This window comes from Ursus maritimus, unplaced genomic scaffold, assembly GCF_017311325.1.
Source record: "Ursus maritimus isolate PB19 unplaced genomic scaffold, ASM1731132v1 scaffold_27, whole genome shotgun sequence".
Lineage (NCBI taxonomy): Eukaryota > Metazoa > Chordata > Mammalia > Carnivora > Ursidae > Ursus > Ursus maritimus.
In genome coordinates, this window is record NW_024425230.1 from 6209807 (window position 1) to 6237514 (window position 27708).

The window sequence follows — 27708 nt, forward strand, 5'->3', positions numbered from 1 at the left end:
TTTAAGAGTTGAGTGTATCAGGGTACTATAGAAAACCTTAAATTCAGTCTCTCCAATGTACTTACTAGAAACATTGGGTATGCTACTTTTATAAAAGACAAAAAGCTGTGAAACATCCCATTTGTTTGGATTTTTGCCAGCTGTTTTGCAAGTCTAGTTTAATAACATAGATGCATCCATTTCCTAAAATGGCCACCAAGGCTCTGACCTTCTAGAAAATTCATTACCTGCTATGTGTAATCAGTGAGTACATTCAAGCTAAGACCAAGTTTTATGACACAGACACGGTACAATGATGAGTTAAACTCTCCGGTTTATTACTGACCTAACAAAATCAAAGTTAAATAAAATGTAATGATGTTTTATGCATTTGAAAATCAACCCATGTGTCACCAGACACCCCCAACTCCACAGCTCTCAGTTAAGTGAGGCTTTTGCTCTTAGCTCCCACGGCAACCACGTGGCAGACTTCTACGTCGGCCCCCAGCTTCTGCAGTTCATCCAACCAGAGCATTTGCTTATGTGAAAGACGATCATTGGGGCCTTTAACTTCCACCAGCTGGAATGTAAGTGTTTAAAAAGTTAGTTATTAGTATCTTCCTGAAACAGAATAGCCAAGTACACTAGAGTAGTTTTCACTTCTACTGCTCTACTTAACATACATAAAACAAAGACATACGTATGAAATTCACTGAGAATTATTCCGAAGAAAGTAGGCAGTTCTTTACAGAGAATTAGTAAATGGATTCTGAATCTGCAGTTGAAAAATAAAGCATGCACTAGATTATTGATCCCCTGCTTAAAAACCCTTTGATTATCTTCTATTTGCAGTTAAATCCAAACTTTTGCCATCACCTACAAAACTATGGTCTGGACCCTGCCAACCAGTCCAGAGCTCCTGCCAACCTCTTTGCAACTGAAGGGCCCTTCCGTACGCTTGCTGTTCCCTCTGCCCAGGACATTTCTTGCTGTTCCTCACATGTCTGACTTCTTGCCCTTCAATGCTCAGCTTAAATTCACCTCAGAGAGGTCCGGCACATCTCTAAGCAGGGTCCTTCCCGTGCACTCCCTCCACGGCATTTTACAGAAGACAAGACTGTTACACAGCAGCTCCGTGAGGGTGGAACTGTGTCAGTTCTAGTCACTGCAGATCACTGAACTTCGAAACAGCAATAAAACCTATCTGGATTTTCCAAATTGGATGGAAACTATAAACCCAAAGATCAGTGAACCCCAAGCACAGAAACATAACACTACACAAAGAAACATGATTAAATTGCATAATTGGTGATAAAGGGAATATTCTAAAAGCAGCTAGAACTTTTTAAAGCCTAAAGGGAAAGACTACACATTTATCATTAAAAAACAATGCAAGGTAGAGGACAATGGACCAGTATTTCAAAATAAAGAAAAAAACTATCAACACAGAATTTTTTCCTCAGAGAAAATACCTTTCAAAAGCAAAGATGAAATAAAGACTCAGACATAGAAAACCTAAATGGTCATTACTAGCAGTCCTCCATTTCAAGAAGTGTTAAAGTTCTTCAAGCAGAAGGAGGACAACAGCACGTAGAAATCTGGATCTTTACAAAGGAATAACAAGCGGTAAGAATTTTTATCTAGGGAGCACCTGGGTGGCTCAGTCAGTTGAGCGTCGACTCTTTTGATTTTGGCTCAGGTCATGATCTCAGGGTCCTGGGATCAAGCCCCGCATCGGGCTCCCTGCTCAGCAGAGGCTTGAGGATTCTCTCCCTCTCTCTCCCTCTTCCTCTACCCCTCCCCCTGCTCGTGTTCTCTCTCTCTCAAATCAATCTTTGAAAAAAAAAATTTGTATCTAGGGGAGGAAAAATAATCTGTATCTATGTGAGTAATTATAAAGATTCTTAAATCAACTGTAGAAAGCAAAAAAATGTAGAGTTTATAACATGTAGAAATATGACGTATGAACAGTACAAAGGCCAGGAGAGGAGATATAAAAACATTCTTGTTATGGAATACTACACATGGAATCGCATAACATCACTTGAAAGACAGGAAGATTCAGATCTACAACTGTCCACACTGGAGCGACCACTTACAACAAAGAATTATAGCTAACAAGCCAACTAAGGATTAGAATACAATCTTTAAAAAGAAAAAAAAGGTAGAAAAAGGTGAGAAAAGGAAAACGAGAGCTGGACAAACAGGAAACAAGTAGCAAGGTGGTAGCTTTAAAGCCAATCATGAATAATTACATCAAATGTAAATGGTCCAAATAACAAATTAAAAGGCAAGAGGCTGTCAAACTGAATTTAAAAGTCAGACCCAGCTATAATGCTGCCTACAAGAAACCCATTAAAGATGAAATAAGTTAAAAGTAAGAGAACAGAAAAAGATATGTCCTATTAGCACTAATCAAAAGAAAGCTGGAGTGGCTATTTATTAATACCAGTTGATTTCTGAGTGGAGAACACTACCAGGAATAAAAGAGGGTCATTTCACAATGATGAAGAGATCGACTCATCAAGAGGATGTGACAGGCCTTCAAGTTTATACATCTAATCACAGAGCTTCAAAACATATGAAGCAAACTGGATAGAACTGCAAGAAGTACACAAATCCACAGTCTCAGTCCGAGAGGTCCCATGACTCCAAAAGCATGATCCGTTAAAGAACAGAGAAGCTGGACTTGACCAAAATTTAAAATTTCTGCTCTTCAAAAGACACTATTATGAGAATGGAATGATAAGCCACAGCCTGGGATGAAATATATCTGGTACAGGACTTGTATCCAGAATTTTTTTTAATCTCAGAACTCAGTAATAAAAACCAACCTGGGATGGGCAGCAGGGAGAACCAGCGTGAGGCAAGGGTGGCCCTGAGCTTAGAACACGTGGCAAGGCCCTCACTGCTGGGGAGCTTAGAGAACAGCTCTCGGTCATCTCAGCCTCCTGGTGTCTACACCTGCAGAATCCCTTCCCTTGGAGGGGGTGCTGGAATCTGCGACTTGCTTCTAACAGAAGAATACAGCAGAACTGATGGAATGTCCTCTCTGAGATCAGGTTATAAGAGACTGACTCCCGTCTTAGTCACACTCTGGCTCTCCTCACCTGCCTGCTCTGATGAATGAGCTGCCAAGTGGAGGGCTGCATGGTGGAGAGCAAAGGAGCCCACAGGAGGGGCTGAGGAGGAGGGCCCCATCAACAGCCACCAAGGATCCGTGCGTGGCCTTTGGTCCAACAGCTTTCGAGGGACTCAATCTTGCCAATAATCACGAAAGAAATGCCTAGATTGTAGCCTTTGATTAAGCTGCTAATAAAATTACTGTAGAAATAGGACTTTCCTTTTGGCGCAACTGACCTTAAAGCGACGACTCTGGGAGTTCCACACCACCAGGTCGGGGAGGCCCCCTCGGCAGTGTCGAAAGTCCGCAGCCAGGCGCCGGCACACACCACTGAGGACGGGGCCGCCCAAGCAGGAAACGAGATCCTGAACACAAAATACGTGAATGGTTAGCCATTCCTTATGACAGAGATCCTGAAATACTTTCACTGACCACGAGATGGAGAAAACTGTAATTCCACAGAAATGGATTCCAAGGACAGCAGGGGTCATTCTGCCTCTTGGGCCAGGTCCGCCAAGCCGCCAGCCAAAATGCCCACTGGCAAGCTCTGGGAAATCAGGTTTCCTTCGGTCAGTCAGACTTCTGTCCAGCCAGGAAAACCCTGGGGAACAGCTGAGGAAGGGGGAATTTGATGTAAATACTCAGGAATATGACAGTGACAAAGGCCAGTAGTTGCAGGGACAGGAAAACATCCTCCCTGCTGAGGGTCACAGGTCAGGCAAAGGGAAGCTGTCAGCTAAGGGGAAGAAGGCATCCCTGGGATTATTTTGTGCCCTGACATGTCCCACTGTTACCAGCGGCATCTGAACTAGGGGATTCTCATCTACACAGATGTATGCAGAGGCGCCGTCACATACAGAAACATGTGCACACACACGTACACACATGTACGCAGATCTTGCCAAAAGGACACCTGGCACTGGGAGGGGTTCCTTTCTGACCAAAGCCTCCCGCCGATTTTCACCTGAGCCTGCTGAAGAGAAGCAAAGCGATCCCAGCTGACGATGGAAGCCACTCTGCCTTCCTGGGCCTGCCACGCGGCTGCCAGCCAGGCTCGCAGGCTCTCGGCAGGCGCACTGTGAATCTGCTGCAGCCTGGCCTCGATGGCCGGCCCCCGGCTGGCGAAGAAGCTGTCTGTGCACAAGTCCAGCGGGGAGGCCTACGTCACAGGGAAAACAAGCTCTCGTACTGTGCCGGGACAGAACCGTTCATCAGAAGAACACCCAATACCCATAAAATCTGGAAACTGGCCAATCTGATTACATTGACACATTCTTCTCAAAAGATATGTAAAAATGATCTAGGTAATCTAAACATAAAGCCACGTATTGCCCTAGTTTGTCAGAGTCGTAATGGGTGAAAAGAGCCTTCAGTTTACATCAGTGGCGCTCTCAGCAGGCGCGTGCGACAGCACACGCAAGGGCGCCGGGCCCTGGCAGGAGACTGGTCAAGGTTGAAGCTGAAGCAACCCCCACTACAAGTTTCCAGTCGAATGAAGGTAAAGTAGGTTCAAGTTGAACACTGAACAGACTTACATTTTAAGATCTATGACTCTGAATGTAAAATTAACAACTATTCTTACAGAGACTTAGCACCATCCCAGACCGTCGCTGGCAGGTTTCTGATGGCTGCAGACACACAGCACATGGGTGGGCAAGAGTCACAAAGTGCAGAAGCATCTGCTCGCCTAAAAGAAGCACACGCCAGGCAGGGCGTCACTTGAGCACCTGGTAGGCGTTTCTGAAGACGTCCGGTATCCCGTCCATGAAGATTATGTCCCACAGGAGGAGGCCACACAGCGTGCTGAAGGTGGACCCTTCCCCGTGAATCCCTAAGACAAAGCCCACACAAACAGGAGTCAGGTTTTTCTGTTTTTCAAAAACCATCACCATAACCTACTGCTTACTCAATTTGAAGGAAATAATACATTTTAGTTTCAAATGCAAATGCTGTTTTCTTGCCATTTCTAGCTCATTTGTTTACATTACACTGCTTATATACAGAAGGCTCGTTTAAAAGCAAAAATCTTAGTAATTACGAGAAAACTCAAATACACATTTCAGAGCCAATAAGTAGCAGTTCTCCAACTTTAGTGAGAAATGTAAGGAACGTGTTTAAAGATAAATAAATAAAAGCATATTCCCTCCTCAGGCTTCACGGGTTCAATCTGGTGGGTGTGGGTGGGCTAAGAACGCTGCGCGGGGCTCCGGTGCAGGGCCCCTTCGCCACACTTGCAGAAAGGCTTCCCAGAACAGATCTATCGGAGACAGACCAGCACCCGGCAGCCCGTGCCCTCTGACCTACCAGGTGCTGTCTCCATCCACCTCACTGGACCTAGCATTCCACTGCTTTGTCCTGGACAAGCGTGCCCAGTGTTTCTGAGATTTGTGGGTCTTCTAGAAACTTCCACCTCATAGAACACCTAACTCAGACCCCTCCCTCACACCACATACAAACTGTACTGATTGGGCCACGAGCTCAATCGACCAGGGCCAGGCCACGTAGGTGTCATAGCAGAACTGAGGAGACCAGGGGCTCGGTCTTGGCACAGCACACAGACCTGTCTCCCAGTGCAAGTCCTCTGCACTTCAACACGCCTGACCAGCGATGGTGGCCATGTGGGCGCCTCTCTTCTCACATTATGACCTTGGCCAAAGGAGGTGCTGACCCCACGACCCTGTCCCAATAGGCAGGAAGAAGGGCTCCTCTGGCTGGTGGGCCCTGTTCCAGTCTGCACAAGGTCACAGTGCCACACAGACCAGGCTGTGCCCGCACGTGGATCCCGTACAAAAGTACACAGACCAGAGCCTCCGTCAGAAGCAGCATGGCCAGGCCCCCTCCATACTGAGTCGCTGAGGCTGTGCCTTCTGTCCCCCTCTCAGTTCTAGCCCCTTGTCCTTGCAGCCTGTCTCAGAGATGAAAAAAGGAGCAGGAACAACCAGATCTCACGCAGGCCTCTGGGCTGGAGCCGAGCCCTTCTCACCAGCAAGCTCTACACTGGGATCCCGGGCTCCTGCCCAGCCAGGGGTAATGCTGCCTCTCGATTTCCAGCCTGCTTTCTGTCCTGGCGTGCACACTGTCCCCTCTTCAGGCAGGAACACTGGCGGTCAGAATTTCTGCACTCCTCAGTGGTCTACAGCATGCATTTGTATTGGAAGCTAAATCATTTTTGGTGAGCTCCTTCTGAGTAACTCCGAAATAAACTGCCCTGAAGGGAGCTTAAGATTGACCTTACTCCAAATCTCCTCTCAAACAGAAGACAGCAAGGGTTCTGCTCATTTTCACTGCATCAATTTTAATAAATGAAGAAAATATTTTATATAAAAATATTTTATACTCTGGAAATGGAATCGTCTGTTTTCAGGCTCATGGCTAAAAAAGCATTCCGCTGTGTTCGCCTCACAGCCTGCCCACCACACGCCCTAATATCCGTGCCCTTCGCCCTCGACTGCCCCGTTTATGTGTCTCCTATGGCTTCTCTGGGGACAGCTGCTCATTCTGTTCTTTTATTTCTAACCTTTCGGGTCTGTGGTGTCTCTGTCTTCACTGGGCTTTGTACTTCTCCCCTTATAGCATCTCCCTTCCCTGTGGGTAAGAAAGATACCACACAGATTACCCTTAACCGTTCGCACACTCGTCACCGTTCTGTGGTCCTCATTAACCTCCTGAACGCCGACATAATACTCAAGAGAAATAATGTCCTGATTTTCATGTATTTGAAGGTATCAGCGTGTTTGTAATCCTGGTGACCCCTCGGCGGGGCGGAGTGGACTCCTGCCTGGATGAAGGTTGGGCTTCGAGGGCCCCGCCGGGAGTGAGCACGTGGGCCCATGTCCAGGGCTGGCCCTCAAGGTCTGAGCGTGGGGAGGGCAGAAGGAACACCGCCGCTGGGCAGTACACGGCGCTGACTGCACCTCTCCGCTTTTGTACAAAGGCATGTACAACAGCTTCCATAATAAAGTTTTAAAAAAGAAAAAACGACTAGAGTGGGACCCTCCAAGAGAACTGCCCTCCCCCTTGTCTCTGGTGGGGCAGACGGGCGCTTCCTCTGCAATTCCTCTCTCACAGCGTTCGATTTGACTTGTTCTAGTCAGTACTACACTTTGCTAAGGACAGTCATCAGAAGGCAAATTCCCAACATCTCCTCTTTTCCTGGGCCTCAGATAAAGCACTCATTCTCTGAGAGCAAAATCAAAACGAGAGTAAGAGGGAAGAGGGCTGATGCGGATAAACACAAACACCAGGAATGCCAGAAGACCCAAGAGATAATTATTTAAAAACAAAACAAAATGCTTTGCTGCTCCTGTGTTAATATACCCTGTATGTTAACGAACTAGAATTTCAATAAAAAACACACAAAAAAGAAAACAAAAACAAAACACTGCTCTTTCTAGCCATTTCTCTGGTTCTTCTGGTGCTATGCCATCCCAGGACTTGGTCCTTCAATCCTCTTAAGGTTGTTAGCTGATTATGAGGCCCACTCACTCCTTCCAGAACAGCCTGGCCCAGCTCCACAGCTCCTACCTCCTCTAACGGGCTTTGCTACCAGGCAGCACTCCTGGGAGTCCTCTGCCCTCTCTTCTCCTCCCAGGCCCAACACAAGCTTTCTGAGAGCAAAACCAGTCCCACTTGCTTCTAACATCCCACCAGAAAGCACTGCTCCTCACAGGCCTTGGGTGGTAGATGCTGGTTAAATGGAAGAAGATGGCCTTTAACAACTATAGTGAGTAAAATCCCTTTCCACACCCTCCCAGGTCAGCAGCATCTTCCACTGCAGCAGGACGGAGACAGCAGCCACCCGCTGCTGACAAACCATCACCAGGGACCGGGCCAGGAAAAACGCTGTGCGCTACTTACCCTGGTCGAAGCCACTGCGTCTGTAATAGGCCAGGGCCACTTCCTCCACGGAGCACAGGACTGTGGCAGGGGCGGTGGGCCCCCCAGCCTCCATCACGAACACAGACTTGCCCATCCCGCGCTGCGGGCACAGCCGGCCGGTGATGGTCACCTGAGACGGCAGCAGAACATCCATCAGCCTCGCTCGAGCCACAGTCCCTGCAAACCTGACTTTCATGTCCTAAGGACATACCTTCCTACGTTCCCCCAAGCCACCTATTCTCAGCAGAGTCCAAGGCCACGTGACCCACACTCTGGTGCCTGCGAGGGTGTGGACAGGTCACTACCCTGGCCCCGGGGGTGGGAGGACATGGTCCCCAAAGCTGCTCTCTGGGCACCCCGACCAAGCAGCAGACACTGGCAAAGGCTGTGAGCTTCTAACTCAGGAGTTTTACAGAAAGTCACTCAACCCAGGGCACGAGCAGACCAACCCCTCGGCCAGCCCAACTTCTGATGCAGGAGGCACTGGTGTGAAAACGGAGTCCTGTCCTAAACGAGCACTACAGTTTTCTAAGCCTAAAAGAAAATGCACACAAAAAACTCTTCTTAGGCTGTTTCCATTCAGGAGAAAAACGAGCATATGCATTTAAGTCCAAAGTGCCCAAAGGATATTTACTTACATGTTTAACGTCACCCACAGTTACTTCCGGTAGCTGATGGAAGAGGTGCCTGTACTTCTGGCAGCTCGGAGACTCTCTCAGGCGCACAGCTCTCTGATAAAGTGAAAGACGATGTCCGGTCCTGACTTCCGGATCTGCCAGCCCTTCTGTGATGCACTTAATAGCCTAGCAAAGAACATGGTCCCACATCAGGATCCTGAAAGACCTCATGGCAGCATCTGCTAATTTAACGTGACAGGAAACCCCACTGTTAATTAATTACTCAGTTTTGCTAATTAGCAAATGGGCAAAGCAATACTTCCAGGGATAAAGGATGTTTCCTTTTATCTCATTCTGCTACATTTCTTCTTCCTTCCTTCCTCCCTCCCTTTATTTATTTATTTATTTATTTATTTATTTATTTATTTATTTATTTTTAAGTAGGCTCCATGCCTACTCCCATCCTACATGGGGCCTGAACTCCTGACCCGGAGATCAAGAGTCGCCTGCTTTACTGACTGAGCCAGCCAGGCACCCCATCATCCTGCTACTTTTAATGCTTGGGGGCACTCAAGAACCACAGAGCTGGCCCGGAGTCCTCATTTACAGGAGAACCTTGGGTTTGGAGAACTTAAATGCATTTCCTAAGGTTATTCAGAATTGGACAAAAAAACAAAAGTACTGAAAATACCATAGCATACCACTTCACGCCTAATAGGATGACTATACTCAGAAACAAGGAAAACAGTAAGTGCTGACAAGGATGTGGGAGAAACTGGAACGCAGGTGTGATGCAGGAACGAAAGAATGATTCCACACTCTGGAGGTCAATGCTGGAGTCCTCAAAAAGCTAAACACAGAATTACCGTGTGACCCAGCAACGCCACATCTGGGGACCGGGTATACCCAGAAGAACCGAGAGCGGCATTTCAAACAGATATTTGTACACCCATGTTCATAAGCAGCGTTATTCATAAAAGCCAAAAGTGGAAGCGAGCCAAGTGCCCATGTTGAGATGAGAGGACAGACAAAACATGGCGTGTCCAGACAATGGAATATTATTCAGCCTTGAAAAGGAAGGGAATTCTGATACTTCCTCCAACATGGATAAACCTGGAGAACAAGCTGCTGAGTGAAATAAGCCAGAGACACGAAAGACCAAATACAGGAACTATCTAGAACAGGCGAATCCATAGAAACAGACAGTAGATGAGCGATTACCAGGGGCTGTGGGGGGACAGAACAAGGAGCCACGACTGGCTGGCTACAGAGCTTGTTTGGAGCGATGACAAAGTCTAGAAATAGGGGCGATGTTGGCACAAACACTGTGATTATAACTAATGCCACCGAACTGTTATATATTAGTTACTACAATACGAGAATAAAAAGTAAAAAACAAACGAACAAAAAAACACCCTGAAACTCAGTGAAAGAGCAGGCCATCAGGAGCGGAATGGTCAAAGGACCAAGGAAGAGGGACGGAGACACGGATGCGGCTCTGTGAACCCCTCCACAGGGAGGACTGGCCAGCGCTTCGCGCTCTGCTGACAGATTCCTCCACCGAGATGGATGTAAAGAAATGAACGGACAGTAACAAAACGATGAAGACTGTGAGTGTGGCCAGGAAGACCTTTGAGAAAAGGCTAAAAGGAACTAGGATTTTCCGTCAATCTCAAAAATACCTCCATGGCTGTCTACCTCTGTGCGCCTGAGCAAAAGCTCCTATTGGTAGAACTGTGAACCAGGGGGAAATCCAGACCCTTTGGAACCTTTCTTTCAGGGAGAGAAAGAGGCAGCATAAACACAGCCTCTCTTGTCTCCGGCTACTTCAGCCTGAGCAAACGCAGAGAGGTAAGGAAGCGCCACACCCACCCCAAGAAAGGAAACAGCTTTCACCAGCTCGAAGCACTTTAGGTAACAAGGAACTTTTTCAGTTTAAGGCAGTAAAAATAGTATGTCCTATTTCCACACCCATGGTCAACTTTTCCACCTCCACATCACCCTGATTCACTTAATGTTGCCACTGGAAAAAACAAAAGCTTCCAGAGGCACGGTCCCCTCCGTTCAGCGCAAACGCAAGGTTGGCAGCGAGGAACCCCAGGCAGCCACACAAAGAGCCACTGTCACCTCTGGGCTCTGCAGAAGCTGCCTTTGGAGGCCCTGCCCTGCTGAGGCCTGGTGGCAACCAGAATCCAGGACCCCAGAGAAGATCCCTGCCAGAGAATACCAGTGCCCAGAGGAGAAGGTGGCCTGCTCAGCATTCGGCAGACAACGCACTTCCCAGTGGAAGGAAACATCTTTCACCAGACTTTCTACGTGGAGGTCCCACGCAACAAATGAATAAAGTCACCATTTCCAAAACAAAAAGCACCTTCCTTGAAAGCACCTGCTGAGGACAGGGACCTCTAACTCTCCTGCTCCCCTAATTCCTAAACCCCAACACAGAGCCCACTACCAACCCATCTCCCAAATCAGAGAAGAAAAAAACTGTCCTGTCTTTGTTGTAATGCTTTTGTTAGCATTTGGGGGGTTGGAGGAACAGAGACAAAAGAAGAATGTTAAAAAAATATATTCTCATTACATTTAGGTTTCTTTTTTTTCTTTTTTTTTAAAGATTTTATTCATTTGACAGAGAGAGAGATAGCCAGCGAGAGAGGGAACACAAGCAGGGGGAGTGGGAGAGGAAGAAGCAGGCTCCTAGCAGAGGAGCCTGATGTGGGGCTCGATCCCAGAACGCCGGGATCACGCCCTGAGCCGAAGGCAGATGCTTAACGACCGAGCCACCCAGGCGCCCCTACATTTAGGTTTCTAAGGTATTAATAGCTGGCTATGTATTTTAACTTATGCAGAAGTTAAAGAAGGCTCAGGTATATCTGGTTACTGAATACCGGTTCAAGGCGTTTCAAGTGCTGGTGTAAGTTGAGAGCCAGTCTATCCCACCACCGGCCTCTGCTGTCAGGACAATAAACCCTCTGGGACAAGAGGCTTTCAAGTTCCTTGACTGCTTCCTGTTCCAACAACAACAAAGAAAGTTCATTAGACTCGTACACTCCAAAAAAAGTAATTACATTTAGTAACCAATAAGGTTGGCAAAGTACATTTAGAAAGCCCATCTCCCATCCTAAAAGGAGGCCAAGGACCCTGGAATGAGAACAGGACTCTAAGACATCCCTCTGGAGCAGGCCTGAGCCTGAGACATCCCTACTTTTCTCCCAGGTCTCCTGCCAACCAGTGAGTGAGCGTACGGAGCTCTGTGAACATGCATGATGTTCTCTGCACACCAAGTCAACTGGCGCAGGGCCGCACACAACCAAGTTCCAGGCAGCTGAGCATGGTCTGGGGCTGCACGCCTACATGCTTCTGGGGACACGGCAGGGCACGGGGCGATGGCGTGAGGAACAGGGCGAGCAGACAGTAATGAGTGGAGTCTTCATCCAAACACCCTAGCTCAACAGGGAGACTTTCGGGTCTAGATTTATACACACCTGTTCAGTTTTTGTGGTTCATGGACCTCTTTCAACATCTAATGATTCCCCTCAGACAGTGCAGCAGAAACCCCCATATACTTGCAATTGTGGGGTTCACAGACTCCCCAACACCAATCCCATGGGTCCTCTTGGGTTTCGTGGACCCATGTCAGGAAGCCCAAGTTCTGTGTATCCTCTTTGTAAAACGGCATTTTTCCATAAATGTTATCATAACAAAAGTTAACTCTGGCAATCTCACAATGTTTTGTACAGGAGGGATAAGACCAAATCTCTGATTTGTGATTTTAAATTATTTCCAGGCAGACCACGCCAGTTGTCAGGGAAACACAAGCACATGCAAGGTCTCCACCTCACAGCTTTCTGAGACCTCCCAGGTCACACGTGGAGTCTTGACAGAGACCCAGGCTCAGGCTGCAGACACTCAGTCTGGGGCTCCCTGCACGGCTCCATCCAGGACCCCCAGGCCATTCGGGTGCTTGCACAGCAACTCACAGGCAGACAAAACGGTTGGTCCTCTTCGGCCGTCTCCCAATAACCCTGCAGACCGCGGGCGGCCCACATCAAGCATGCTTTCGTGACATTACTGTACGCTGACCAAATATGTGGAAAATGCTGACGGGCAGGCTCTCCCGCACAGCTTAGCGCTGACGTATCAGTAAGCCAGGGGTCGGGGCTTGTGCTCTAACCTCATACATGTGGAGTCGCTGCAATATTTCAACAGTCCGAGACAAAATCCTGGTATAAATCCACCCAACAGTAAAACAGCGCAGAAAGAGTGGTAAATTCTCATGGTATCTAAAATGAAGACGGACACCAGCAGTTTAGCAATCTGATTTATTCGTGGCAAGACAATTATAAGAAGTGACAAAACAGACTGAATTCTTAGCTTTTAAAAAGATATATTCCAAATACTGTCAATTGTTCACAATTTTCCACACCACAAACCTACATTCTTCTAGCCAGCCACCATTTCCTGGGGCACTCAGTGGGTAAAATAAGAACAACCAGAAACCTTCTAAGCTGGAGCTCAACAAACCAAGGCCAAATCCTGGGCCCACCAAGCTGATTCTGAATGTCCCTGCAGACTAAGCACCGTTTTCGCATTTTGCAATGGTTAAAATAAATCAAAAGGAGAATAACAGTCTGTGGCCTATGAAAATTATATGAAACTCAAATTTCAGTCCATAAATAGTGTTGGCATACTTCTCGTTCGTTCACATTCCTCCTGGGGCTGCTCCTGCCCGGGGACAGCAGAGGTCAGCAGCTGCCACAGAGGCCGGACCAACTGACCTTTTAGGAAAGTCTACCAACCTCTGGTCTATAGTCCTCTAACTTCCTGGCTATGATTTCTTCTCTTTCTCTGATGAAGAAAATCACCTATCAACTTGTTTTAACCATCTGTCTTGCTGTTTGGTGTGAAATGTTAACAAATTTACCTAACCTGTCATAAGAAAACTTCCAATGTACCTGGATATCACAGGAGTAGCGACTCTACATTGGTTATCTCATTTCTACAAGGGCCTTTAAGTGAATGGCTCAATTTTCTGTCTGAATTACAGAATACTTCTAAATGAAATATGGGCAAAATATTCAGTTATTTTTTTCCCCTAACTTTAAAGGTCATCTTCCTGGCAATGATTTTAAAGTCATTATCATTTCTGTATGAACTTTATATCCTAAAGTTTTTTTTGAAAGAGCTATTTAACAACACAAATTTTTCTCATCCCTATATAAAAATAAAGGAATAAAATTTCTTAACAAATACAGAATATGTTTCCCATTGATCAAGTAAAAAAATAATCGTGTGCTGTGTACTTGATCTTTTAAAGAAAATGTTAATTTAGTTTTCTTTTTCAGATTAACACCTACTTGAATTTCCATTGGAAGAACACATCCAGCATGGCTCTCATCACCTCTGTCCTGCTGCTGGGTTCCCCCCAATTTAAATTCAGCCGACCAATACTCAGAGGAGCCAACGTACCAACAGATGGCGAGTTAAGGGGGTGGAGGGTGCACAAAAAGGGTGAAGGGAATTAAAAGGTACGGACTTTCAGTTATAAAATAAGTAAGCCATGGGGCGCCTGGGTGGCACAGCGGTTAAGTGCCTGCCTTCAGCTCAGGGCGTGATCCCGGCGTTGTGGGATCGAGCCCCACATCAGGCTCCTCCGCTATGAGCCTGCTTCTTCCTCTCCCACTCCCCCTGCTTGTGTTCCCTCTCTCACTGACTGTCTCTATCTCTGTCAAATAAATAAATAAAATCTTAAAAAAAAAAAATAAAATAAAATAAAATAAGTAAGCCATGGGATGTAACGCACAGCAGGAGGACTACAGTTAATAATACTGTATTGCATAACTGAAATTTACTGAGGGTAGAAAAAAAATTTTGTAACTATGGTGATAGATGTTAACTAGACTTACTGTGATGATTATTTTGCAAGAGAGAAATAGCAAATCATCATGTTGTATACCTGAAACTAATACAATGTTATATGTCAATTATATGTCAATTAAAAAAAAAAAGAAGGCAAGCGAAAAGCCATTTGTTCACTCCCATGCTTGTTGCACGGTGATCTGAGTCATAGAAGATTCACTTCAGACTTTCAGACATTTCCTCCTACAGCACACAACACTGACTATGCAAAGCAAGTGGGGGAATTCAACTGCACAGCTGACTTGATCACAGAACGAAAGGACTAAGTTCTTCATGAAAAGAATTACCTCAAGTGGTCGAAACAACCTGGTAGATAAGTAAATTGTGAAAGGTACCTGGAAAAGATCTCACCTCAAGGAAGGGTGGCTTTTCAGTTTGTTCCAATCACTTTTCGCACACTGAGAGAGCTCGTTAGCTTCTTTCCAGTTCCCATTGGCCATCGCGGTAGAAATGTCACTCAGCATGTGCGCGGCGGCTGCATATCTGGGGGAAAATCCCATCCCATCCAAGTTTCAAATGTGAATGGACATTCCCATAACAAACACCACATTCTGTCCCCGAGATCTAATTCTGAACGGTAAAAGTGTGTTTTTTGAAAATATGAAGGGTATTTAGATCTGATTCTAGTCAAAACATAATATTACTGTCCTGAGGTAGCCTGAAACTACTAATATAGGCTACCCAGCTAGAAAGATAAGAACATTCATGTATTATTACATAACATGTTCCATTACATACATGTAGTATTGATCGGCTCATCAGTTCTGATTCTTGGTACTCATTCATTCATTCACCAATCTGGAAGCAACCCCAGAAACACGTAACTGACTTTGAAATCACATTAGGCCGTAGGTCTGGTAACAGTCATTTAGTCAGAGGTAGCCCAGCAAATGCTGCCCAAGAAGACACTCTTTGGGAGAGGGCAGTGCTGAGAGGTTATGAAACCACTCAGCTGAACAAAGACAACTTCTCGTTGCATCTTGAGGTACCAAAAACAACAACATTTGCCCAAGTGACACTTTGAGTGCATGGTCTTTGTATTTTGGACTCACACCTAAAAGAAAAGCACGAAATATCATTATGGGCAAACGTGCTCAAATAAGAATAAAGAAATTGCCTCTAAAATGTAAAAATATGCTCACGAACTCTTAGATCTAATTCTCTTATAAGATGCTACTGGATAATTCTTAGATTGATAAGAAAAGAGAATGCAACAGGGAGAAGTGTCCGGAGGCTGGCCCAGCCCCGCAGGAGCTCCTCCACGGTCAGGAGCATCAGGAACGGCCCCCACGCTCCCAGCCCTGTGGCCCCGACCAAGCCCCACTTTAAGGGGCCATTGAGACCAACCCCAAGGGGCCTCATCTCCCGGTCCACCTCCAGCGCCACTGAAAATAGTTACCAGCTCTCATCTCACCTGCACCTCTCCAGTGCTGCTGGGAACTGCCCCTTCAGCAGCACCTCTCCCATTTCCTCAGCCCCTTCCCTCCACCCTCCATGTCTCTACCTCCTCTAAACCCCAGCTGAGAACACGGCTTTGCCCTTCCTGCCGTGCCCCAGCCCTCCTACCCAGGGACGGATGGTGGAGACTCCCTTTCTTCCCAGCTGCTTCCAAATCTTACTCTCCCCTCCTTGAAAGCCCCCCATTCCTTGGAAGCCTGTGCCTCCTCCTTGCGGGCACTGGCCCGCCTCCTGTCTTCTGTCTTGCTCCGCCTCATGTCTCCAGCCACAATGGCCTGAGACTTCCCCATCTGTGAGGATGAAGAGCACACTCAGTTTCAAGACCTCCTGGCCAATACCCCTCTCCCCACCTCCCTTCAGCTACCCATATGCCCACAGCCGCTCAGAGCCTCTGTCTCTGATGCATCACCCTCAAAATCTCCATTTTGAGCATTTCATTCACTGACCTCCACCTCCAGTCCTTCCAGCTCACTGACTGATGGCAACATTCCCCAACTTCACCGACACCCACCATGACCCCCTTCTCCAGCCACAGCGCCTCCTGTCCTGCAGGCGTCCGTGCCCCCCTGGAGTCAACCAGCCCACCGCTCACTGGTGAATTCGCACTGGACATCGGGCCCACCCTAGTGCCAGTGTCCACACCGACCACTTCCTCTGAGCTGGACCCAGCTGCCTGAACGGTGCTGAAGGAAACACAGAGCCAGGCCAGCCCTGCTCCCCTGGGAATCCTGCCCACCTGCTCAACCTGCGGGACTGCTGCGCCCCTACCTTTGCCTTCCCGGCCACACTTGCAGGCATGCTTCCCCATCAGACTCTCCCACAGGGACAGAGGCCATGCGAGGGGCCCTCTCGGCTTCCCACCACAGCAGCCTCACCCCTGCCCCCACCTCTACCCTCCCTCCAGTGCTCCGGAGCCCAGCCCCTCCGGTCTCCCCACGGCTCACCCTCCTCTGGTTGTCCCCTCTTCCATTCCGGTCAGCCTCTCCTTTTCTGCCGGTTGTCAGGGCAGGAGGACACACACACCCTCATATCTGCCCCCTCAAAACAGCAGAACAAAACCGATTGCCCTCACACCCACTGCAGCAGTAGCTGTTCCAGAGCCAACCTCTGACTCCCCTTCTTCCCAGAGAGGCTACCGTCCTCACCGCCCCCCTCCACAATCTCTCTGAAGCGGCTCTTAACGCAGGCCACCAACTGCACACATCTCACTAACTCCAACGGTTCTACTCCTGGCCACTCTTCTCCCGGCTTCCAGCCGCACATGCTCCTGACTCCCCTCCCCGACTTCGCTGGCTGCTCCGGCCCTCTCCCCGACCTCTGAACGCTGGCAGCCCCAGCTCAGTCCTCCTCTCCCCCCTCAGGGGTCTCTCGGGTTCCAGGGCTTCCAACACCATCCTGGGCTGTGACTCCAAATGCTCTCTCCGGGCTGCAGCTCCTCCCCGAGCTCCCGCCAGCAGGTCGGTGCCAACATGACAGCCCCACCTGAACGGCCAGTGCGCACCCCCAACAGCGATCCCCACCCAGTGCCACCGCCCCTCCCGCCACCCCTCTCCTGACCCCCCAGCTCATGGACAGTACCAGAGCTCCGTCAGAGCACCAGAGCCATCCATGACTCACACCTGTCCTTCTTGCACCATATCTAGTCACAGTCATCATAGAGGCTTGTCTCTCCTCCTTCCAAAATAGCCCGTACCCATTTACCTCATTGCCACTGCCGCCAGCCCAGTCCAGACCGTTGCCTAGACCACCAAGGTTAGGTCAGCCTTCTGGTGGCTTCCCTTGCTTCCCTTCACCCCCTATTCCACAGGACGCTTTTGGAAAATGTGAAACAGATCACTGGCCTGCCTAAACCTCTTCAACGGCTGCCCATTGCTCGGAGAGCACCACTGAGTCTGCTTCCGGCCCTGCCTTCCTGTGTAACTACTGCCCCTGGGGCGAGTGTCTCCATCTCGGCAAGCTCGCTCCTGCTTCAGGGCCTGGAGCACGGGCTCCCTGCGTGGCCCCATGCTCACACCCCTGCATGGTCAGCTCCACCCCCCCAGTCCTGAGTCTCCATCCAAATGTCACCTCTCCAGGGACACTTTTCTACAAAGCGGCACTCGCGCAGCCTGTCCCTCAACCATCACAGCACTTTTTCACATGCTACGACTCTTCTCTCCTATTTTCTATCTCCCCCAGGAACACACAACACCATGGTGGCAAAGACCGTCTCCATTCATGCTGCAACCCCACCACCTCGGCACGTAATAGGTACTCAACACTCAACTCATGTATATTGAATAAATGAGGAAAAAGAAAAGACAGGATAAATTATTTCGAGTACCAACATGGCCAAAAAGAGTTCTCAGACCAGGTATCCTATTAGCGGGTATTATATAATTACCACTACTGAAGTCAGTTAAATCCAATTTCATTTACATGTGAAGGCCCTTTGTATAACAAAAGGAGTTTTAGTTATTATTTACAGGATACCTACTTTCTCAAAGGAATCTGGCATGGTCTCTTTCTTTCTCCCTCGCTCCCCACTTTTGAACTTGTCAACCATGGTTTTGTCAATGCTAGAACTAAAAAGCAATCTCCCTTAGATATGCCAGTAATAAAGACAACTATAATGCTAACTAAGACGTACTAAGCCATCCGCAGGGGCCAGGCTCTAAGCACTTTACATGTATTCACACAGATCTGGAGGACTACACTATTATTCTCCCCGTTCACAGATGAGGAGAGGAGGCACAGGGTGATTTCACAGTTCATTAGTACAGAGAGACTGGAACTTGGCTTCAGCATACAGTCTCAAGGAAGAGAGCAGCATAAAGTCACTAAAAATGAGAAAGTAGGGGCGCCTGGGTGGCACAGCGGTTAAGCTTCTGCCTTCGGCTCAGGGCGTGATCCTGGCGTTGTGGGATCGAGCCCCACATCAGGCTCTTCCGCTATGAGCCTGCTTCTCCCTCTCCCACTCCCCCTGCTTGTGTTCCCTCTCTCGCTGGCTGTCTCTATCTCTGTCGAATAAATAAATAAAATCTTAAAAAATAAAGAAAGAAAAATAAATAAAAATGAGAAAGTAAGAAGATATGGGACAACTCAAAACAGAGTTTTGAAATTCTCTTACTAGAAGAATTTATTCCAGTGGGACACAAACAAGGGAGTGAGCTTCCTGAGAGTCAGCAAACTGGGGCTAGAGTGAATTATATCAACGCTGCTTTGATTCAGTAATTTCAATGTTACCTTTAAAAGCACACATTAGACAAACATAAAGGACTCTCCTAAAATCAAGTATCAGAATCAATTTCAGTTACAATTGAGTAATAAACTTCAAGTCAAGAATCAAAAGTGCCATTTTAAGAATATGAATTAATCTTTCTCATAAATGATGGAGTTTTAAAGGAAATCTAAGTATTTTTTTTCCTCTAAGACCGATATCATTCTTTACCAAAACCTACTTTTGCCAGTCAAACCGAACATTCACTGAGTCCCTGTACCAAAACAGACTGGTGACCATCTCTAATCTAGCGGGTGTATGACTCGAGTACACGCACACAAGTTAGTATTAGCTTTATCTGAAGCGCTATTGCTAGGAAAACATTCATCTTCCGCCTTGTTCATGCCAGCAACATATTCACAAGGCAGGTTTGTTCAAATGTCTGTATTTACAAAATGTTTCCTGCCAAAGCTATCTGGGAATACGAGCCACGGAAAATTTGTGTAGTAACTCAAAACTCATTGGTTTTGGCAACCATAATCAAAGCACATTTCTACATTCTCCTTATAGTCTCAGAAATGTATACAAGTGAGGCAGAAAGACAACAAAAAACTTCAAAAACTTCTCTGGCTACAGCCTTAGGTTTCTACTGTAACTGGCAATTAGTAATAATGAAACCTTTTACATACATGTAAAGTGACAGTTATTCCTACAAGCTAGTATGATCTTACCTAATGAGATCGTCTCTGTCCTGGAAGATTTGGGTTTTCCGATTGATGGTGTACCTAGGAAACTCCATGCGGCCGAGATTGACCAACAGCACGGTAGAAAGCTGCCCCTGTCCACCACAGGCGGCTTCCTCATCTTCCAGCGAGTCCGTCAGTGAAAACAGCAGCAAGACCCGGGAGAAAACAGCTCGAGGACCTTTACAGACTCTCAGTGCCTGTCCCGCCAAACCTTTAGCTCTGAAAAATGTACAATATATAAATAACTTTCTGGTTTTTTAAAAAGCATTTGGATGTTAGATTTTATAAATTATTTTCAGAAAAAGTAACAAGTGGCCTTCATTATTCTAAGCCTAAAGTAAATCTACCAGTTCCAGCTGTGTGACCCTGGAGCCTAATTTAACCTCTTTGGGGCTCAGAGCCCACCTATGGACATGGTGAAGATGAAGTGAAATTCTATCTCCAAATGATTTCACACATGGTTTGGCTCAATAAAAGAGCAACATAGGATTTACACTGGTTGTAAATGTGTAAAATACCAGGAAAACTCATAAAAGTATTATCTATTTGACATTAGCCATTCTCACATAGTGACAAGTGACATTCAGATTAAATAACAGTTATTTATTTTAAATGTCATTATTTGGGTGCCTGGCTGGCTCAGTGAGCAGTAGAGCATGAAACTCTTGATCTTAGGGTTGTGAGTTTGAGTCCCATGTTGGACACAGAGATTACTTAATAAAATTTTTGAAAAAATAAAATAAAATAAAATAAAATAAAATAAAATAAAACACCTTTATCAAAAGCTGATGGTTAGGTAGCATGGTTTTGTACACCAAGAAATGGTACAAGATTTGGTGCTGTTCTGTGATATGCAAAGTGGTCCAGAAACATCCCCACTCCAGGGTAACCTCAGAGTAAATTCAGTTTGATTCTGGATGCCTTCGAGGTAGGCCTGGAGGTCTGAACTAAATTCAGGGCCACATGGGCCCTCTGGCTCTTACAACTTGGATAGCCTCTAGAACAGGGTTTCTCAAACTTGGCACCATTGACATCTGGGCAGGAAAGCTCTTTGCAGGGGAGGAGGGTGCCTACGCATTACAGGACGCTCAGCAGCATCACTGGCCTCTACTCACTAAATGCCAATAGTGCCCACTTCCCTCTTCGTCATGACAATCAAAGATGCCTCCAGACATTACCAGATGCTCCCTGGAGGCCAAAGTCGCCCCCAGTTGAGAACCACTGGCCTAGTAGTGGAAGACCTCACTTTCCTATCCACGCCAGAAGCTATTAGCCCAAAAGCAGTGCGGCATCTCTAGGGGTGTTGTAGAAATTAGTGCCGCCATCAGATACATGAGGGGACAGGGGTGAGATTCCTACCACAGCACTGTGGGATTGAGAACCACTCATCTACAGAGACTGATACCAAGTGCCCACTTCCTCCATCTCCATTCAGAGCCCCAGGGATGCCCCAGTTGGCCAAGTCTCCGAGTTCAGAAGGAACCATTAAACACCGTAAAACGAACAATGATTATCTACTGGGATTAAGACAGTATAAATAGTGTGATCATAACAGCAGAGTACGTAAACAAGGCACCACCCTCCTGTGGGGCTGTCAGAGGCTCAGGCGCCGTTGCTAGGCTCTACAACGAAATGAAGAAGTAAAGTACAGTCTTGAAGGACAGTGACTTCAGTACAACTAAAATAGCCTTGAGAATCTTATGTTCCTAACAAGTCCAAAGTCAGGGATAAAAAAAAAAGTTAAACTTTTTATTTCTGTTCAAATGCTTAGTGCTTATGCTGAGAGAGGGCTGCTAATTTTAATGTTCACTTACTTGTAAAATGTTATATAAGAATAACATAAAATATTTAAATACAATTAAAGAAAGGACTTAGAATGCAAGATACAAAATCAATGTACAGAAATCTGTTGCATTTCTATACACCAATAATGAAGCAACAGAAAGATAAATTAAGAAAACAATCTCATTTACAATCGCACCAAAAATAAAAAGATACCTAGAAATAAACCTAACCAAAGAGGTGAAAGATTCGTACTCTGAAAACTATAAAACACTGATAAAAGAAATTAAAGATGACACAAAGAAATGGAAAGACATTCCATGCTCATGGAATGGAAGAACAAACATTGTTAAAACATGTATACTACCCAAAGCAATCTGCACATTTAATACAATCCCTGTCAAAATACTAACAGCATTTTTCACAGAACTAGAACAAACAAGCCTAAAATTTGTATGGAACCACAAAAAACCCCAAATAGCCAAAGCAATCTTCCAAAAGAAAACCTAAAGGAATCACAATTTCAGACTTTGAGTTACATGACACAAAGCCATAGTAATCAGATATCTCTACACCCAACATGGGGCTCAAACTCACAACCCCAAGATCAAGAGTCCCATGCTCTACCAGCTGAGCCAGCCAGGCACCCACAGAGCTGTAGTCATCAAAACTGCACGGTGCTGGAACAAAAACAGACACACAGATCAATGGAACAGAACAGAAAATCCAGAAATGAACTCACAATTACATGGTCAATTAATCTTCAATAAGCAGGAAAGAATATCCAATGGGAAAAAGACAGTCTCTTCAACAAATGATGTTAGGAAAACTGGACAGCAACATGCAGAAGAATGAAACTGGACCACTTCCTCAAACCATACCAAAAATAAATTCAAAATGGATTAAAGACCTAAATGTGAGTCAGAAAACCATAAAAATCCTAAAGGACACAGGCAGTAACCTCTTTGACATCAGCCGTAGCAACTTCTTACTTGATATTTCTCCTAAGGCAAGGGAAACAAAAGCAAAAATAAACTATTGGGAAGACATCAAAATAAAAATTTTCTGCACACACAGTGAAGGAAATAATAAACAAAACTAAAAGACAACCTATGGAATGGGAGAAGATATTTGCAAATAACATATCCAATAAAGGGTAGTATCCAAAATATATAAAGAACTTATAAAACTCGATACCCCAAAAACATAATCCAATTTAAAAAATGGCCAGAAGACATCAACAGACATTTCTGTGGTGCAGCCACTCTGGAAAACAGTACGGAGGTTCCTCAGAAAGTTAAAAATAGAACTATCCTATGATCCAGCAATTGCACTACTAGGTATTTACCCAAAGAATACAAAAATACTAATTCAAGGTATACATGTACCCTGATGTTTACAGCATTATTTACAATATCCAACTTACAGAAGCAGCCCAGGTGTCCATGAACTGATGAATGGATAAAGATGTGGTAAACACACACACACACACACACGCGCGCACACACACACACACACACACACACACACACACACACACACAGAAAATGGAATATTACTCAGCCATAAAAAAGAATGAAATCTTGCCATTTGCAATGACATGGATGGAGCCAGAGAATATTACGCTAAGGGAAATAAGTCAGAGAAAGACAAATTCCATATGATTTCACTCGTATGTGGAATTTAAGAAAGAAAACAAATAAGCAAAGGGAAAAAAGAGAGAAAAATCAAGAAACAGACTTAATTATAGAGAACAAACTGACAGTTACCAGAGGGGAGGGGAGTGTGGGGGATGGGTTAAATAGAGGATGGGGATTAAGGAGGGCACTTGTCATGATGAGCACTGGGTGATGTACAGAAGTGTTGAATCACTGTATTATACACCTGAAGCTAATATAATACTGTATATTAACTGACTGGAATTAAAATAAAATTTAAAATAAATTTAAAAAGAAAGGACATAGAAGACATTTAACATACCAGAAAGATGAGGATTTTATAATCCTATAGTCAATTAACTAGAGATAGATAATTAAAACATTTTTAAAAAATCTACGGTATAAACTTTTTGAAGTGTTAGTAGTGACAATTTTCTTAATAATGCATACCTTGTTCATACCTATGTTTTATAAAAGATTAGTATTTGTAGTATCTTCCCAATGAAGATGGGTTCTTGGCACATAACAGCTGAAAGTTACTTGTGCGCATGCACACATATGTCTGTATGTATATTCAGACAGACACAGAAAATATTAGACAAAATAAGTAACACTGACATTGTTTTAAAGTGTTTTCAAAAGCATCACTCACTTCATCCTCAACAATTCCAGAACATTGGATTCCCAGACTTAAGTTAATATAGTTGTATTTTATAGATAATGTGAGTAGAAGAAATAAAGTCTCACAGTTTTTACATCTTTCCCCAAATTGAAACAGTTCAAGGTCTTCACAAAAGCGAAAGAAACAAACCACAGTTTTTGGTACATTTTATGTCCTAAACTCAAGAAAAGTTGCATATTAAGACTGACAGATTACATGTCAATAAAAAGTTGACTAAAATAAATATTTAGTAGGAATCCTGTAGGAATAGTAATTAAAACTGCATTTTTCTTGAATAATAAAATACTAGAATTTACTGAATATCTACTGCCTCCTGATTTTTCTTGGTCCTAGGACAGTATTACAAGAATTATTAATAATAAACCAAGAAAGGGGCGCCTGGGTGGCGCAGTCGTTAAGCGTCTGCCTTCGGCTCAGGGCGTGATCCCAGCATTCTGGGATCAAGCCCCATATCAGGCTTCTCTGCTAGGAGCCTGCCTCTTCCTCTCCCACTCCCCCTGCTTGTGTTCCCTCTCTCACTGGCTGTCTCTCTCTGTCAAATAAATAAATAAATAAAAATCTTAAAATAATAATAATAATGATAGTAATAAACCAAGAAAGAATCCAGGCTATTGTTATAAAGGCTCTTCTGCCTTCTCAATATAACTACAAATGAAATAAGCAATTATAATTCAAAAAAATGTACCATCTGTTATCATAAGTTAATCTGTGCTACCAACATTTTAAATGTTTTTACTGTAACAATATCCAACAACACCTTTTTAAAATCACTGCACCAATTCCAGGCTGATTCTTGCCCCAAGTGCAGACTGAAGGCTGTTTGGCCAATTTGAGAAAGGTGTCCACCAGCTGCTGTTTCTGTCCGTTGGGATTCACCAAGTGGAAGGTCTTCGCCAGGGTTTTTAATTCAGGCGCAGAAAGCAGTTCAAGCACTTCAGAGAGTTCCTGCAACTCAGACTCTGAAATGGGTTAAAAAAAAAAAGTTAAACATAGTTTTAAAGATTTTTACTATTTTCTAGCTCTATTTAAGAAGAATGAAGCTTAGTTAGAAGCAAATATAATGAAACGCTACTGCAGAAATTGTAATCAGTACGGGCACCTGGGTGGCTCCCTGGTTAAGCTGTCCCACTCTTGATTTCGGCTCTGGTCATGATCTCAGGGTTATGAGATTGAGCCTGCATCAGGCTCTGCACTGGGCATGGAGCCTGCTTACGATTCTTTCTGCTCCTCTCCCTCTGCCCTACTGCCCTCCCTCTTTTTTTTTTTTAAAGATTTTATTTATGTATTTGACAGAGAGAGAGACAGCCAGCGAGAGAGGGAACACAAGAAGGGGGGGGGGAGTGGGAGACGAAGAAGCAGGCTCCCAGGGGAGGAGCCCGATGTGGGACCCGATCCCAGGACTCCAGGATCACGCCCTGAGCCGAAGGCAGACGCTTAACGACTGAGCCACCCAGGCGCACCCCCTCCCCCCCGTCCCTCTCTTAAAAATAAATTGTAATTAGTTTGCCAAACCAATTATTACAGAATATGGAAAACAGGTATCTCATAAAAGTTATAAAACAGAATTTCTCACTAAGAAGTAAAGGAAAGTCTGAATAAAATAAAGACACATATGGATAGCTACTATGGCTTGGACATCCTCCTAAAAAAAACTCACTGGTGTATTCACTCTCTGATCACGAGGCCTCCAACCCGACCTCTCCCACACAGGTCAGAGAGTAAACTGACTATCAGCTCTCCTCCCTCCCCACAGGCTCCAGCTGGACACCCCTGCATGGGATCACTCACTCAAAATACATAGACATGTCTGCTATTATGGGAGCCAGACACCATGCTAAACCCAGGATTCAGCCGAGTCAGACCTGGCTGGTGTCTTCCATCAAGGCATTTACAGCTTAGGGCAGGGTCTCTTTCCTCCATTCAGTAACTACTTATTGGGTGCACACTTCGTGCCAAGTAATGTCTGATGGCCTTGGGCACACTACAATGAACAAACCAAGTCCTGGCCCACGAAGAGCTCACCTCCTTGCATAATAAGCAAGTATATATGTCAGGCGCTGATAACTATTATAAAGAAAAACAAAACTAAGGCAAAGCAAAGGTGGTGGGAGGGCTGGCTATACACGCAGCGCAGTCAGGCAAATCTCTGAGGAGGTGACACAGAGCAGAGCTAGATGAAATGAGGGAGCAAGTGGAGGGAGCGAGGGAGCCTGCTGCCGCAAGTACCAGGCTCTGAGAGGGGAGTGCACAGAGCACTGTGAAGAACACGGGGGCTCTGTGGAGTGAAGGAGTGAGCAGGAAGAGCAGCAGAGCCGGGCTCACAGGGTCATGCAGATCAAGGGCACGACTTGGACTTGATTGAGTGCAACAATGAGCCACTGGGGTTCTGGTTATGTAGGTTAAAGGTCATTTAAAGTAAGTTAAGGCTGGCCTGGCACACCAGTCAAATCCTGAATTTACGAATCTGCATCAAATCCTCCGAGTCAGGTGAGGACAGAAGCTGCCAGGTGACCCTTAGGGCACGGACATGTGGGAAGCAGTGCTCTAAGCTGGGTCCGTGTCCCGATGCCTAGTCCCTCACATTCAAGCTTCTTTGCCGCGCCTGCCTTTGCCTGCAGCCCCACCACCTCACCTAACCTCACCTTACTAACTGCTCTCCACGACAAACTTCCACACAGAAACCACCTGGCTTTTGCTGGATTCGCTTCTTTTGGTCTAAACTGTTAGCAATTACCCAAGACTCCCATTCTCCCTCCACCCACATTTCCAGTACAATACTGCATTCAGTCGGGGAGGTGCTTCAGGAATGCTACTGAGGAGACCTCCATGGCTCCCTAACAGTCTCCTAGGCTTAAATCAACAAACTTCTGAGGCAATCAACTTAGAAACTCTAAGAGCTGTATGTGTGTGCAGGAGGGGGTGGACGCAGCTTTCAGAGGCAATATTAGCCTCAAGCAAATCAGCTGTATTCTATCACAAAGATGAGGCATCTGAACGAGTCAGATTCTTGCTGGAAGGGGAGAACTGAGAAGGGATGAGTTTCTTCAGTGGCCCATGGCCACACAGCTATCCAGAGGGGACTTTATGGTCCTAAACATGAGACAGTCAAGAAAACAACAGGAGTCTTCACCAGGCTAAAAATGGCTTTAACATGAATAATTTGTTGTCCTAAAGTTAAAACTGCAATTAAAACAAACAAACAAACAATTACTATTTACCAGGCACCAGAGGATGACGCCATACTGATATCACCATAGTTCTGCAGGAACTTAGTTCTTCCTGTCGTATTTTCATTTTACATTTCCTTTGACTAATCATACCTGTCTGCAGAAAGCCTGCTTGCTGCAATTCTCCAATTACAGGTGTTAAGTCAGGGGCAATCTCTTCGTATTCCAATTTATTCACCTTAAGCCAGCTGAATTTACGTTGAAAAAGTCTTACATATAACTTCTGAGCACTAGCTGCAATAAAGAAAAATAGTGAAAAATATTATCTCTTCTCAAAACAACCAATATTCACATTTTAAAACTTAGCTTAAAAGTGAAATATATTCTATTAGAAATACACTTATGCTGAGGCACCTGGGTGGCTCAGTCGGTTAAGCATTTGACTCTTGGTTTTGGCTCAGGTCATGATTTTGTGGGTCATGAGATCAAGCCCCACATC

General features: G+C 45.5%; 1 protein-coding gene across 2 annotated transcripts in view; it reads right to left on the reverse strand.

The window, feature by feature from the left end:
• Window positions 1-296: 296 nt before the first annotated feature.
• Window positions 297-27708, reverse strand: part of FAN1 (FANCD2 and FANCI associated nuclease 1) — a 31494-nt gene continuing 4082 nt past the window's right edge. Inside the window, exons 3-14 of one of the 2 annotated variants that reach the window (XM_040642670.1) lie at window positions 27363-27503; window positions 24800-25001; window positions 19906-20139; window positions 14869-15000; window positions 12773-12881; window positions 11487-11606; window positions 8620-8784; window positions 7961-8111; window positions 4831-4934; window positions 4068-4262; window positions 3340-3468; window positions 297-559 (exon numbers count right to left, since the gene is read on the reverse strand). In XM_040642670.1, the coding sequence (XP_040498604.1) occupies window positions 422-559; window positions 3340-3468; window positions 4068-4262; window positions 4831-4934; window positions 7961-8111; window positions 8620-8784; window positions 11487-11606; window positions 12773-12881; window positions 14869-15000; window positions 19906-20139; window positions 24800-25001; window positions 27363-27503 (1820 nt within the window). In that variant the 3' untranslated portion in view covers window positions 297-421. The other variant, XM_040642671.1, reaches the window with a different exon arrangement.